Source organism: Medicago truncatula, chromosome 7 (genome assembly GCF_003473485.1).
Source record: "Medicago truncatula cultivar Jemalong A17 chromosome 7, MtrunA17r5.0-ANR, whole genome shotgun sequence".
Taxonomy (NCBI): domain Eukaryota; kingdom Viridiplantae; phylum Streptophyta; class Magnoliopsida; order Fabales; family Fabaceae; genus Medicago; species Medicago truncatula.
This window is the reverse complement of record NC_053048.1, coordinates 10,506,870-10,520,772: the sequence shown is the minus strand read 5'-3', so window position 1 is coordinate 10,520,772 and position 13,903 is coordinate 10,506,870. Positions and strand designations below refer to the sequence as shown.

The 13,903-nt window shown below is 32.4% G+C and overlaps 1 protein-coding gene across 3 annotated transcripts; it reads right to left on the bottom strand.

Moving 5' to 3' along the window:
- Nucleotides 1-924: 924 nt before the first annotated feature.
- On the bottom strand, nucleotides 925-4,601 carry LOC25497821 (B2 protein). Of its 3 annotated transcripts, none has more exons than XM_024770550.2 (6): nucleotides 4,451-4,601; nucleotides 2,604-3,168; nucleotides 2,411-2,511; nucleotides 1,744-1,827; nucleotides 1,536-1,646; nucleotides 925-1,422 (listed from the first exon to the last, which is right to left on the bottom strand). In XM_024770550.2, exons 2-6 carry the CDS (start codon nucleotides 3,166-3,168, stop codon nucleotides 1,375-1,377), a joined length of 909 nt encoding a protein of 302 aa, XP_024626318.1. In that variant the 5' UTR covers nucleotides 4,451-4,601; the 3' UTR covers nucleotides 925-1,374. The 3 variants fall into 3 exon arrangements, with proteins under 3 accessions (XP_024626318.1, XP_024626317.1, XP_024626319.1); XM_024770549.2 differs by having other exon boundaries at nucleotides 2,604-3,171; nucleotides 4,451-4,590; XM_024770551.2 differs by lacking the exon at nucleotides 4,451-4,601 and adding an exon at nucleotides 4,416-4,437 and having other exon boundaries at nucleotides 2,604-3,171.
- Nucleotides 4,602-13,903: the final 9,302 nt, after the last annotated feature.

Genomic DNA, 13,903 nt, shown 5'->3' with positions numbered 1-13,903 from the left:
ATAAGGAGACAAAACAAAACTTTACACCAACAAATAGTGGATGGGATACGCAATACATGTTATAAACTTGTACCATTCAAGCATATTGTAAACATCAATACCACGATACAATATTACAACTTTTGCGTATGTTCTGTTTGTACGTTCTTTCCATTGCCACACAAAGCATCAGAAAGAATTCTCAAAGAAAAACAGTTCAAATGTATTGGCCTTTGGAGATAAAGTATGATTTTGGCATATAGTAAAAAAACCTTGTAGAACATTGGATACCTCCTTTTGATTCTTTTAGGGTTTGTCCCCTAACAATAAACTAATCCAAATAACAATGGACTTCGCATTTGCAATATTGCAAATTGATGATTACTAGATTATTGGTGTTTTATATTATTAGGAAACTTATGGTGTCGATCCTCTCAGCATAATTTGCGAGGCTTTTTCCTGGTAGTTGTAACGGAGGTGGTGTCGCATAGGTGAAATTCTTGGACGAGATTAAGCGCAATGTGTTCTTTTTATTTATGGTGGTGATATAATTTAAACCATGCCATTAAATTGAGATTTTGTGTAAGTTTTTGACTTAAATCTGATGTCAATGAATAGTAACTCATTTAAAAAATCAGTGCATATGTATGTGCAACAATGATGATGACAGATGCTAACGGGAAAGAAAATTTGTCAAAAAGTGTCTAAATGAGGAAATAAACAGATTTGTGTAAACAAGGAAATAAACGGATTTGAATTTGAATCATCTATACTACCTTTCTCTTACGGAAGGTGAGTGTAATTTACTCTCTTAGAGATATGTACCTTTCTCCGAAAATATTATCAAGATTAAACTCTTGCATTTGAAAAACAAATCTTCTATTATAGTATGAACACAACATTCAACTCTTTATCAAAACACAACATCCAATTTTGGTCAAGAAATAAAACACAACATTCGATTATAACCATACTCCTCAAATTCTTTCTTGATGAGTTTATAAAGTTCAACTTCCTCAATCATTTTGATTTGGAAATATGAAACAAAAATCACTTTGAACAACTCAATATAAGAGCGTAGAAACACAGGGCTTTTACATATATTTTGCTTTTAGGTTGAACAGAAATACGTCTTTAACAGTACAGACAATCATATTTATATGATGCCATAGAGATCAATCTAAGATGGTATATGCAACAGCTACAATGCAGATACAGAGAACACAACAGCAATTATTCAGCATAGCTCAAACTCTCAAACATGCTACGACCAAGTTATCCAACGATGATCCACCAAACACTACTTTCCAAGCTTACGCTTCAAGGAAAATCTGCCAAAAGCACACAGCAGGCACACTGAAACCTATCTATTATTTTGCATAATCCGTTGTTTACTTAGGCTACAGAACCAGCTTGTTCACATAGGTCCATTAAATCCAGGGTCTGCAAAAATTCAGTAATCACAACCCATCAGATAGAGAAACAAAAATCAAGAAATCCATGTCACAATAATTTTTTTCTAAATGGAAAAGCAATATTCCCTCAATCCTTCGTACCTCTGGGACTGACAGCTCAAGACGAAACTTTGGACCATCATAGTGATGCAATACTGGCCTGAATGAATCTTCTTCCAGTGCCTTGCAAATGTTCCTGACACGGATTCTTACCTGTGTATGATGAGGAACACAAATATTATTCATTTAACATCTTCAACACAAAATGATATATGGATCGACTCTAACATTTCAAAATCCTAGATTATACCTGAGCTGGAAACCTTGATTCCCCTTTGCATTTTTTATCCTCCCATGCAGTTGGATCTATGTTAGAGCCCCCAAAACTTGCTGCCTGCAACCAAGAACTTTCAAAGTAAACAAATTGACTAAAGCGCATTTGGTCTATCTTCAAATATGTACTACTACTATCCGGTTTGAGAACTGATGAGGAAAAATATAATAATGGAGGCAGAAAAGAAGCTGCTTTTCAAAGATAGAGGACTCTCTCTAATTCCATTCAGAACATACCAAATAGCATAGTGATGGATAGGGACAGCAACAACAACAGAGCCCAAATTTTAAATAAGTCATTTACATTCAATGAATTAGGTAATCCGATCACCAGCTATGTTCATAAGCAATTGCTGCTCAACAAAAACTCACAATCACTCCCCTCCCCTCCTCTCATTGCATCAGTAATAGTGGTTGAAAAATATTCAAAATTTCCAACATAGAGGTACAGTTTTCAGAGAATTCTAGTTCTTAAGCAATAAAAATAGGTTTCAATTTCATAGCACCCAACTGTTCTTATGTGTTATCCTCATTTCATACCGATATCACTTGAAAGGACCGATAACCCTAAAATATGGTACTTCCCTAAACAAGTAGCACAAGGAAATAAACAAAATCAGAGAGACAAGTTAAGAATCGCCCACCTCAAAAACACCATGCAGCTGATGAGTAGTATAGTTGTAAAGAAATAGAGGTAAGCCCGGTGTAATTGCCCTGACAGAATCGCGATACCTTGGAGGCAAACCTACCAATTATATTGGAAGTGTCAGTACTCATTAAGAACATAAATAATAATCATAAATACTGAAATATAAGTGACACAAAGGGTGCACACACCAAATAGCTGACGTTTTAAGTCTTCCTGCATTGTGTCATTGTTACAGACAAAGATATATCCTCCAAGCACCTCATTCCGTGGGAGTGTCTCTGCTGCAGGCAAGGTCTTAAACCTTTTGTCAGTAGCATTTGAGTTGTTTTCATTGTTGTTGTTATTGTTGTTGCTGTTGTTGTTGTGGGGGTCCTTGTTGAGCTGAACATTACCGCTATACTTGTTACTATTCATGTTACCCGCAAAGTTTACATTGCTTTTCTGGTACACAGCATTCATATTGTAAACACCGTTCCGAAGCGAGCTTTTGCTCATATTCTCGGTAAATTTAGAGTCCAGGTTTAACATGCTCAAGTTAAGAGTGTCGAATTTGTTCTCCTCCTGGAACCCAAATTTATCCCTTGGCCTTGTTTCGAGAGGACCCTTTGAAAGATCAAGGTTGTTGAAGCGCTCAGCCTTTGATCTCTGTTCAGCTAACTTAGAAGCAACCATCAACCACTTGTGATCCTCAGAGGCTTTTGAGTGTCCGCGAAGCTCATCACCTAACTGCCAGAAGCTGTGCATGTTGTCCATCTTCTGAAACCATATTTATGTTTTAGATGCAGCATAAATAAATCTCATTAAAGGAGTAAATCAAAACAAAACCTTAAGTAACAAACAAGCTGTGTAGCACTGACACTTCTCATCGAAATCGTGTTAGTGTCTGACATATGTCCGTGTAATGACAAAAATTTACCAACACATGTGATTACATTCAACTATGTCAACAAGTCAGTGTCGGTGTGGTGTCAACAAGTCATACCAAACTTTCAATTAAAGAAAAACATAAACGTGTCAATCAAATATTTTGACTCTTCCTTGGAGAAAAGTGAGCAAAGACTAACACATCAGTATAAACAACAAAAATAGTTTGTGTTAATAGAGTCAAAAGCTCAAGCAGATCTATAACAGAACATAACGTCAGAGATTAACACAAGCAAATACAAGCAATAATTCCCTATGAAGCACGGACACCGGACATGACACGGACACTGACTCAGATAATAATTTGAGGAAATGACATAATTCAGTGTAAGTATAGATGTCGTGTTGGTGTCGGACACCAGAACACGCCTGATCCAAGGAGTTTCCGTGCTTCATAGCCACCAACTTATCCAACGATGATCCCCAAATGTACTCACTCCAGTACTAAATATAACGTAAAATTGGGTCAACAAAAATCGACCAAATACATCAATTTATCCATTTTTGTTGCCCAACTATCTCTTATATTTAGTACAGGAGGAAGTAAAAACAATATTGAAGACAAACAACCAATAAGTAACAAACCTATCAAAGATATGAATTTTCATTTTATTTTAAATATGTAAAAACGTAAACTTGAAATAATTATGGAGAAATTCCAACTAAATAATCCACCCAAAAAATATTCAATTAAGAGTAATCACAAATTTAATAATCCATTTAAAAAAATTTGGGTCCTAGTTTGACTTCTTAATCTACCAAAATAAATTCTAAAAAAAAAAAACAAGACAACAATAATAATCCATAATTAAGCTCCTTGAATACAATTACAGAGAAAATTGAAGTTACAATAACTATCCCAATTACAAATCTGACAACAAATCAAGAAGGAAAACAAAAGCATGAGCTATTAAAAACTGAGATCATAAAAGGAAATCAAAGATCTATCTAAATCGAATTGAGAAATTGAATTTACTTAAATAAGCAAAAAAAAGGAGTTGAGAGATTGAAATAGAGATTTGGTAACGAAAATAGAGGCAGAGAATTGATGAAATCTGGCAGAGAAAGAAGAAGACCTAGATTTGGGGATCCAGAGAGAGAGAGAGAGTACCTTTTACGACTTGGCTGTGAAAGTAGAAGAAGACGCTACTATGAGAGAAAGATAAAGATAAAGTGAAAGTGAAGGGGTAACTAGTCCCTAGTTTTAATATAAGGTGCGTTTGTTGTGTTTTTTTTACGGAAATGGGTGCGTATGTTTCGTTTAATTACGGATATGCCACTTTTTTCAAAATATTTTAGCTTCGTTAGTAAGGCTTGCGGTACTCATTCTCATCTAATAATAAAGGGATAATAGTCATTTTCTAATAAGTAGTCACTTAAACTAATAATGGTCATTTTTGTTTCTGTATACATAACAAGTAGTCTTTGATTATGCACTCTTAATTAAAATAATCTTTGATGCGAAAAAATATTTATATACTTACAATAACTCTTTTTATATAAGAATTGAAATGATAGTAAGTAAATAAATATTTATAAGAACTTATATGACAATAATTAAGTATATTGAAGGACTAATATGTAAATTTTAACAAAACATTTTAAGGTCAAAGACTATTTTGACTAACGAATTGCACAATCAAAGACTATTTTGAAATTTCGATACATTTACATTAAGGGATTATTGTGAATACTCGTTGCACATTCAAGGACTATTTTCTAATGAGCAACTATATTGAATAACTAGTATAACAATATTAACAACGTATTTTAACGTAAGGATTATTTTGACTAAGATAGAGCATAATCAAGGACTACTTTGAGGTTTTGATACATTGAAGGGTTATTGTAACTAATCGTTACACATTTAAAGACCAAAATGATTATTACTCTATAGAAAATGTTAACTTGTGCATTTGGGACATAAATTAAGAAGCCAATTGTAGAAAGTTTTTTTTGAAACTTGTGTATAGGGTTGGGAATAGGCCAGGCCGGCCTACAGGGGCCTACGGCCTGACCTGTTTTGGCCTGGTCTGGCCTGGCATGGACTGTTTAGTAGATAGGCCTAGGCTTAGGCTTTTTAGAAAGTCTGTTTAGTTAAATAGGCCAAGCTTAGGCTTCAAAAAAAGATTGTTAAGCCTAATAGGCCGGCCTATTAATACTTATTTATTAAAAAATATTTTTTTATATTAAAATAATTGCATATATTAAAAATATAAACATCTTTTTCTCTATCTATTAGTCCCTTAATAGGCTTTGTTGTTATAGGCTTTTATGTAGACTTTAATCTAGTTGAAATTTACTTGTAGTGAAATAGGCTTTTAAGTAGGCTTTAAGACATGTTTAGCCTATTTAGTAGGCCAAATGAACTATTTGATGACCTTAATGTGAAGTAGTCCTGTAAGTAGGCTTTCAGGCCAGTCCAGACTTTTAAATAGGCCAAGTCATGCCTAGAAAAATGGCCTATGATAGGTCATAGGCCAGACTCAGGCTTGTGATTTATTTCGTAGGCCAGGCTCAGGCCTATCAAAGTCTGGCCTGGCCTGGCCTATTCTCACCCCTACTTGTGTATTCAATGTTTTAAAAGTTGCAAAAGTTATAATTTCAATATTATTTTTTTTAATTTCCATTTTAAACTCTTTAACTTGTGCCCGGACACAACGGCACAAATTAACATGACCGTTAATCTATAAAAAATGTGAATAGGTGGTTCAGACTTTACTTACTTTTTGGACCAAACTCTAAGAGCAACTCTAAAGGTAAGAACAATATTGATGTTCTCAATGTAATTTTTGTGGGCCAATAATTGCCACATAGAACTCTAAGAACTTTCATCATTTTCACTGCAATGCATTTAAGTTCTTAGTTTGTTTTATATGGGGTCCACCATGAACTTCACATATTATATACTACCTCCGTTCCTTTTTAATTGTCACTTTTTAACATTTTACACAAATCAAGACAATCAATAATTATTTCTACTTTTGATGCAATAAGTTATACTTTTACTATAATGACCTTATTAATTTAACATCTCATTTTATATATTTCTCCCTCCGCAATAAATAACAAAGGATAATATTGATAAAATAACATTTAATGATGCATTGAATTTTGAAAGTGACAGTTAAATAGGAACAAAAAATTTCTTCAAAAGAGACACTTAAAAAGGAACACATGGAGTATTTATTACCTTTCCTCTTCTCTTTCCTTGCTTTTGTTTTCTCTGACACAACACTGCATGAACTTGTTCCTCTAGGAGAGTAGTTCTCCAACCTGTACTTCCATGTCATTCTCCTCCAATGCCTAGAACAAAATTTTATGTTCTTATGTCTTAAGAACATGGCGTAGAATATGCATTGGAGTTGCGCTAACAAAATTACTAGAATCATTTTCGATAAGAACCAGATCCTAAAAAAACTACTCTATTTATATTTTGTTGGGTTTGGTTTGATAATATATTATTGTTAAATTGAGGTTTTTAAATTTCAATATGACATTCTTAAAAAAAATCAATATAACATTTGTTCAATAAATGAATTTTCGGTTACTTGTTTTGGTTCTAAAAAATGTAAACTTTGTTTTAAAATGGTGAATTTTAACCTCAATTTTTTTTTTTTTTGTCAAGTAGTCTAGTGGTTAGAGCGCACACAATTTAATTGTGGAGAAGTGGGGTGTCCGAAGCTCGAACTCCAGCCCCTGCATATAATATGCAACATCCCTACCAACTGAACTAAACTCACGGGGATTTTAACCTCAATTTTAATTAGAGAAAAAATAAAATTATTTTTTTGGGGAAAAAAAAAACTATCCCTTTCAACTCAAAAATCTAGTCTAGACTAAATTTAAACCAAAATTAGCATGAATTGTTGATTTTAAAGAAATTTTATCCATTCAACGTTTTTTTTTTGTTTTGTACAATAGTAACTTTGATTTTACTTTTTAAATTTTAAATTGGTTTCCTCATTTTTTATTTTGTTTGAATTGATGGCAACGTGGCAGGGCATTGAATGTGGACTGGTCCTAACCACGATTTCACGTGGTCCTTGCGCTTAGACGTTGCCGAACACTTTGTGCCATAAATTTTGCTTAAGCAAAGTAGCAAACATAGAGTGAGGTGCAGGTAAACTAACTTCTGAGATATTTCAAAATATACTTATTTTTCTCAATTTTTTATTTAATCATTCAAACATTCAAAATTATTTAATATTGTAATTTATTTAACTTTTTTTATTGTTATTCTCATTTCGTCTGCCTACCACAATATTCACTTCATATATATTGAAAATACAATAAAAAAATTGTTCATTAAATTCCTTTGTTTGCTCAAAAGCCCCTAAAAAACTCAAAAATGTCCATAAGGTTGCGTTCGTATTGGGTTGTAACTTCCACTCAATCAACTCAATCAAGTTCAGAGGTGACGACCTAAATTGCATTGAAAATTGTTGTTGACACATTTTCATAAGGCTGAAGCACATAAGTAAAATATGTTTTTGCCTCCTCGACAGTTAACTGTCGATGAATGCAAAAATTGACTGAAGTTAACTACCGAGGAAAATCTCGGCAGTTAACTACCGAAAATTTGTTATAAGAATAGAACCAACATAGGAGTTTCCAAAACTCCATTGTTGCGTTTTTGATTCTCCTAGGTGCAATTTTGAGCAATTTCAATCACAAAAATAAGTAAGTTTTTTTAATCCTACTGAATTGTTGTTTTGTGGTTGAATTATTTTATTTTTTTTTGTTAAATTTCGATTATATAGGTTTTATTGATTTTATGATATGTTAGGATAATTTAGGTTACAATGGTTAGAATTGTTAGATAACTTTTATTGAATTGTTAGGTTTAGGTTTTGATGAATCGTTGTAGAATTGTTAGAATTGTTTAGGGTTTAGGGTTTAGGGTTAGGATTAGTTTTTGATTTTACGATTTTATGGCATTGTTGTTTAGTTTATGTTTTGATCGCCATTTTTTTTAATGTAGATATGTCTTAGAATCAGAATCAGGGTAACGTTCAGGGTGATGAGAAGAACAAAGAAAAATCGCCTATGATATGGCACGGAATTGTTTGTGATGGTTCTAAAAAAAAAAAAAAAGGTTTGAAGGTGCCGGTGTACAATCAGTCGAGGTTGAGGAGGAGCGGGGGGAAATGCTATTTTGGTTCTCAACCAAAACAAGGTGCCTCAGAGATTGTAGCGGCCAACCCGATTGACTTGTGTGACGAGGAAGAATGAATATAATGGCTTTTAATGTCTAATTATTTTGGATTTTTTTATGTTTTATTTTTGTGTCGCGCATATTTTGTGTGACATTATGGTACTTAGAATGCTCATCGCATTTGGAATAATTTCGATTAAAGTCGCGTTTTGAATAATTGCGTATTCAAATAAAAACTAATTAAATCTAACGTGAATTCAACTAATTAAAATTGCGTAATGAATAAATAAATTCAAAATGTGAATAAATAAGATAATTATTGTTCCATTCAAATCAATATGTATTATGCATATTCAACTATATATGTTATCACATTACATTGCATTACATTACATTGCGGAATGTACCTTCCAACTGTAACAAATATCTTACCCCTTAATGGGGTAAATTCAAACTTGCTAAACAGCAAGACTCCAGCATGTGATGATCATTTAAATGATGGTATTCAAGTGTCAAAAGAATGAGGTGCATTCCTTGACACTTGAATACCATCATTGAAAATGTTCATTGAATGCTGGATTCCTTCCGTTTAACAAATTTGAATTACCCCATTTAAAGGAAGACAATTGTTGCAGTTGGACGTTTGTACCTTCCAACTACAACAATTGTGTTACCTTTGAATGGGGTAAATTCAAACTTGCCAAGCAGCAGGACTCCAATATACGACAATGTTCCATTCAAAAGATTAAATTCTTAACATTTAACTCCTTAACTTTTTTAATCATTTAACTCAACCAATTGAGTTATCCTTTCCTCCGATTAAAATAATAGTTAAAAGTGATTTTCATATTAAAAAAGGATAATTGGTGTTATTCTAGTTCATTCTTAGTTTACTTTCAAAAATTAATAATAATTTTTTTTTGCAAAATAATTTTCTTAAAAATGACTGATTTAAATTTATCTTTTGGAGACATCATACAAGCTCCCAATAATATTTTATATATGTCTTAGGTAATACATCTTCTATTAATGATTGTCGTAAATGGACATAATCAGTGGCGGAGCCAGAAATTTTACAGAGTCTGGACAAAAAAATTATCAAAAATTGACATGTGATATAATATATATAAATAGTCATAAATCGAAATAAAAGAGGTTCTTCATTTTGTCAATAAAAATACAATTTGAAATAAGAGAGATGAAATATAATCTGCCGATAGTGTGGTAAATAAAATTAGGAGGTAAATGGTCTTTCCGACACAATCACCATTTGCTCTTTGACGGATATATCACGTGACTCATCAATAATCACAGAGAATTGTCTATCACCAAACTCTTCCATAATCACCTTGGTAACTTCATGTGCACAACAGATTGCAAGGTCCTTTTGAATGTCACCAGAAGTCATTTTGCAATTTTTTCCACCGCGGTCAAAAGCATCTCTCAGTTCATTATTAGATTTTACTCAATCTACCATCTCTCTAAAATTGCCCTTGTTTAGAGAATTAGAGGTTTCATCATGGCCTTGGAAAGCAATGTCTTGTGATATGAGTTATCTAGTACAATCTAGAGAACAAGTCAAACGGATTTTATACAATTCTTTTGATTCCCTAGTTGCTCTAGCAAACTTATAACTTGTCACACTTTGTCTTTGATTATTATAATCATCATAGTGCTTGATACATAAGTTGTGCATACTTCATAACAACCAATATGATCTTTCAAGCCTTGAGATACATGCTTCCAATCTTTAAATCCGTCTTTAGTGAAGACTTCAAAACCAAAGTTGGTCGGACCTCTCGGGTTGCTTAAAGAGAAAGAAATAGAAACAATAAGCTACATCCCTGATGATGGATGGAACATACGCTGATGATTATAAATTTATAATGAGTTGGCTACATAAATCCAGTAAACTTACGGTGATGATTATAAATTTGTACCCAAAATTCCAATACACACCTCATACCAGAAACAAATATCCAATTTACACATCAAATTTTTCAATTAACACAATTCCCAATTCTAAAACCCTAAAACAAAGAAGGAAGGAAGGAGAAATTAGATAATCAATTGACAAAGATCCAATTTACCAACCAAATAACAAAGAGACTGAAGAAGAAAAGAGAAAGATCTGAAAGACGAGAGGCAAAGCTGAACAGATGTTTCTAGCTTTTACTGTGTTGTGCACGCGTAATGGATAAATATTAGAGTTTACCCATTTTTTTAAATGGGTTAATGAGCTATTGTGTTAAGCCTAGTATAGAAAAAATATCGATTGAAACCAAATAAGTGCCCGAAGTCGCCGGATAATGTCTCTCCCACTAGACACAATTTATCTACCTTTTGAACAAAATTAAACCCACGGTTTCTTTTTATCTCATTTATATATCTACCTCTTCTCTTATCTCTCATCACTCTCCTACTTTTCTCTCATGAAATATATTGCAATTGATAATTTAATATAATACCCTAAACACTATTAAAAAAGTAAAAATTAGTGAGAAAAATTTAGAGAAAGAAAACGTAAAATCCCTCTCTAATTCTGTCATTAAATTTTGCGATCAAAAATTTATGAGAAATTTTACTTTTTCTGTCACTAATTTTCCTCCCTAATTATGTTTTTTCTAGTAGTGAAAGGTAGAGGTTTCATTTCCCTCTTATGGATCCTCTACTTAAGGTTAGTTTCTACTTTAATTTATGTTAAGTATGTCTCTTTTTATATTTAATCTTTTAGTTTTTTAAAAGTAAAAAGAATAAAGTTGGTCGGATCATGTATTTGTCAATCGATAAAAGTAAAAGTACTTCATATATCAGGTGAATCATAATCATTTCGATGCCATGCAGTTGTTGAACATCACTATCAAGTTTATATTGGTTTAGAGGTAGTTATTGAATCTTAATGAGCTTGAGGTAATGTTGAATAAAAGCTTAAGAGGTTGCAAGTTGACCAAATAAAAAAATGTCAAGTAACCACTTTCTAAATATTTGAAAAACAGTTAGAATACAATTTTGGAGAGAGAAAATGAAGAAGTTAAAATTAAAGACGGCTTGAAAGTTGATCTAGTAAAAAATGTGGATAAATTAACTTTTTGAAAAATAGAGATACAGAACATGGTCAATTGATGGAAAATTTGTAGGAATGGTAGATTATAGCCTAGAACTACAATAAGTTGAGTTTAGTTTTCTACCTTAAGTTTTCTCTTTCATTTTTTTTGGAGGATGATTTTGGATCAATTTTTTTACTCGAAATTACCATTTTTTTTCCTTATCAATTTTAATCTAAATGAGTTATTTTTACATAAATCTTGGTTTTTTCTTTATGATTTCGTTGTGTGAGTGCAACATTGTACTGTTTAATTTGTCATTGTTAAATAGTCTCACATCAAGCGAGGACAATCTTTACCTCATAAATCGGTTTTGTTAAGTTGTGTAAGACCCAACCATGCTTTCAAATATGATATCATAGCCTTCTTTCAAGATTTATTGAACCATCCACCATTTATATCCACACTTCAGATGTCCAAAATTGGGTGTGAGGGGTGTGTTAAATAGTTCTAAATCAAATAAGAGATGGTCTGAAAATGTGTTTATAAGTGAGGACAATCTTCACCATATAAGACTTGTCAAAAAAAAAAAAAAAACTTCCCCACGTAAGACCGTTTTGTGGAGTTGTGTAAGACTCAACCATGATGTTTTGTGAGGTTGTGTAAAACACAAGCACGGTTTCAAAGATAGTATCATAGTCTCCTTCAAATTCATTGGAGCATCCATCATTTATATCCATGCTTTAGATGTCCAAAATTGGGTGTGAGAGGTGTGTTAAATAGTTTCAAATCGGATAAGAGATGTCTAACAATGTGTTTATAAGTGAGGGTAATCCTCACATCTCACAATCCGATTTTGTGGGGGTTGTGTAAGAGTCAACCAGGATGTTTTGTGGGATTGTGTAAAACCCAACCACGATATTTTGTGGAATTGAGCAAGACCTAACCACGATTTCTTAAATTTATCTTGTGCTGTGTTATTTGATATTCCGTCTTGATGTGACTTTCATAATTTGGTTTTATTGAAAGATTAGGTATTCAATCAAGTTATACATTTTAAGTTTCATTTTCATTTTTTTTTTCCAAGTTATTTAAGTCACAAATGTTATAGACTTAATCACTTATAGTTTTATTCATTTGATTGTGGTCTCTTAATTTATAAATAAATGATAGACAATTTTATTACTGAAGTTATAAGGGTTACACACTTTAGTTTTTGAAGTAGCAAGAGTTAGACACAAAAAAAAAAAAGAATAAAACTTCCAATCCATTTCAAGTTCTTTCAGCCATAAATTTAAATTTTTTCAATATATCAACTATGATATCTTATAGCTCATTAACATTCATTTTGCCACCTCATAAGCCACTGTGTCATTGAACCAACTTCCTAAACATCTTTTGTCCCCAAAAATCTCCATATTCTGTCCCTATTAGCAGAGAATGTGGTGCTGTGTAGCAGAATCAAGAATATATAGAAGCATCAAATGGTGAGACATTATATACAGCTTGTCTTAGTTGTTCAAGTGTGTTCAATTTGGGTTACACGTTACATAATGGTGATTGGTGCATCTCACATGCTTGGGATTACTTTATATTTGAATAGAATGGATAGTATCTGTCTAGAAGTCCTAACTCAACTGGCAAAAGCCAAAATTGTAAGGCAGGACGTCATGATCTGGGTTCGAATCCGAAACCTCACAGTTTTGTGTGAGTTTAATTTCAGTGGTTTACCATTCATCTAAGACAAAAAAAAAAAAAAAAAATGGATAGTGTCTAACACAGCTTAGACATTTAACAACTTGCTTCATATACTTTTATATTATTGTTTGCTTCCAATCATTAATGATCATGATAGTTCTATTCTTCAAGCCTAATTTTGGCTCATAGTTAGCTGGTCCTTTAAATAATCTAGCTGGACTTTATATTAGCTACTCTAGGTCATATATCATCCTTAACCTATTAAGATTAATTAAGATGGATTTGTATTCTCTAAATTCCAAAAGTTAGTAAAAGAATTTTTTTTATTATAGTGATAGTGATTACATTAAAAGAGGAATTTTTTCCACCCAAAATACACATCTAAAAAATACAATTTTTTTGTCATCTAAAAACACATTTTTGGACAAATTATGTCGTCTGAATGTAGAGTAATGAAGTTCATATATCTACTTACCTACACCATGAGACCAAAGATCAATAGAGGCGCCCAGATTACGAAAGTGCTCTAGAGTGAGGAAAAGTTGTTTTGGTACACAAAAATACACACGAGCGTGAGTATATTGTACCAACACAACAATATCACATGCAGTTACATACAATCACATCTATTTTCGCAAATTATTATTAGCGTTTACATGTTAGT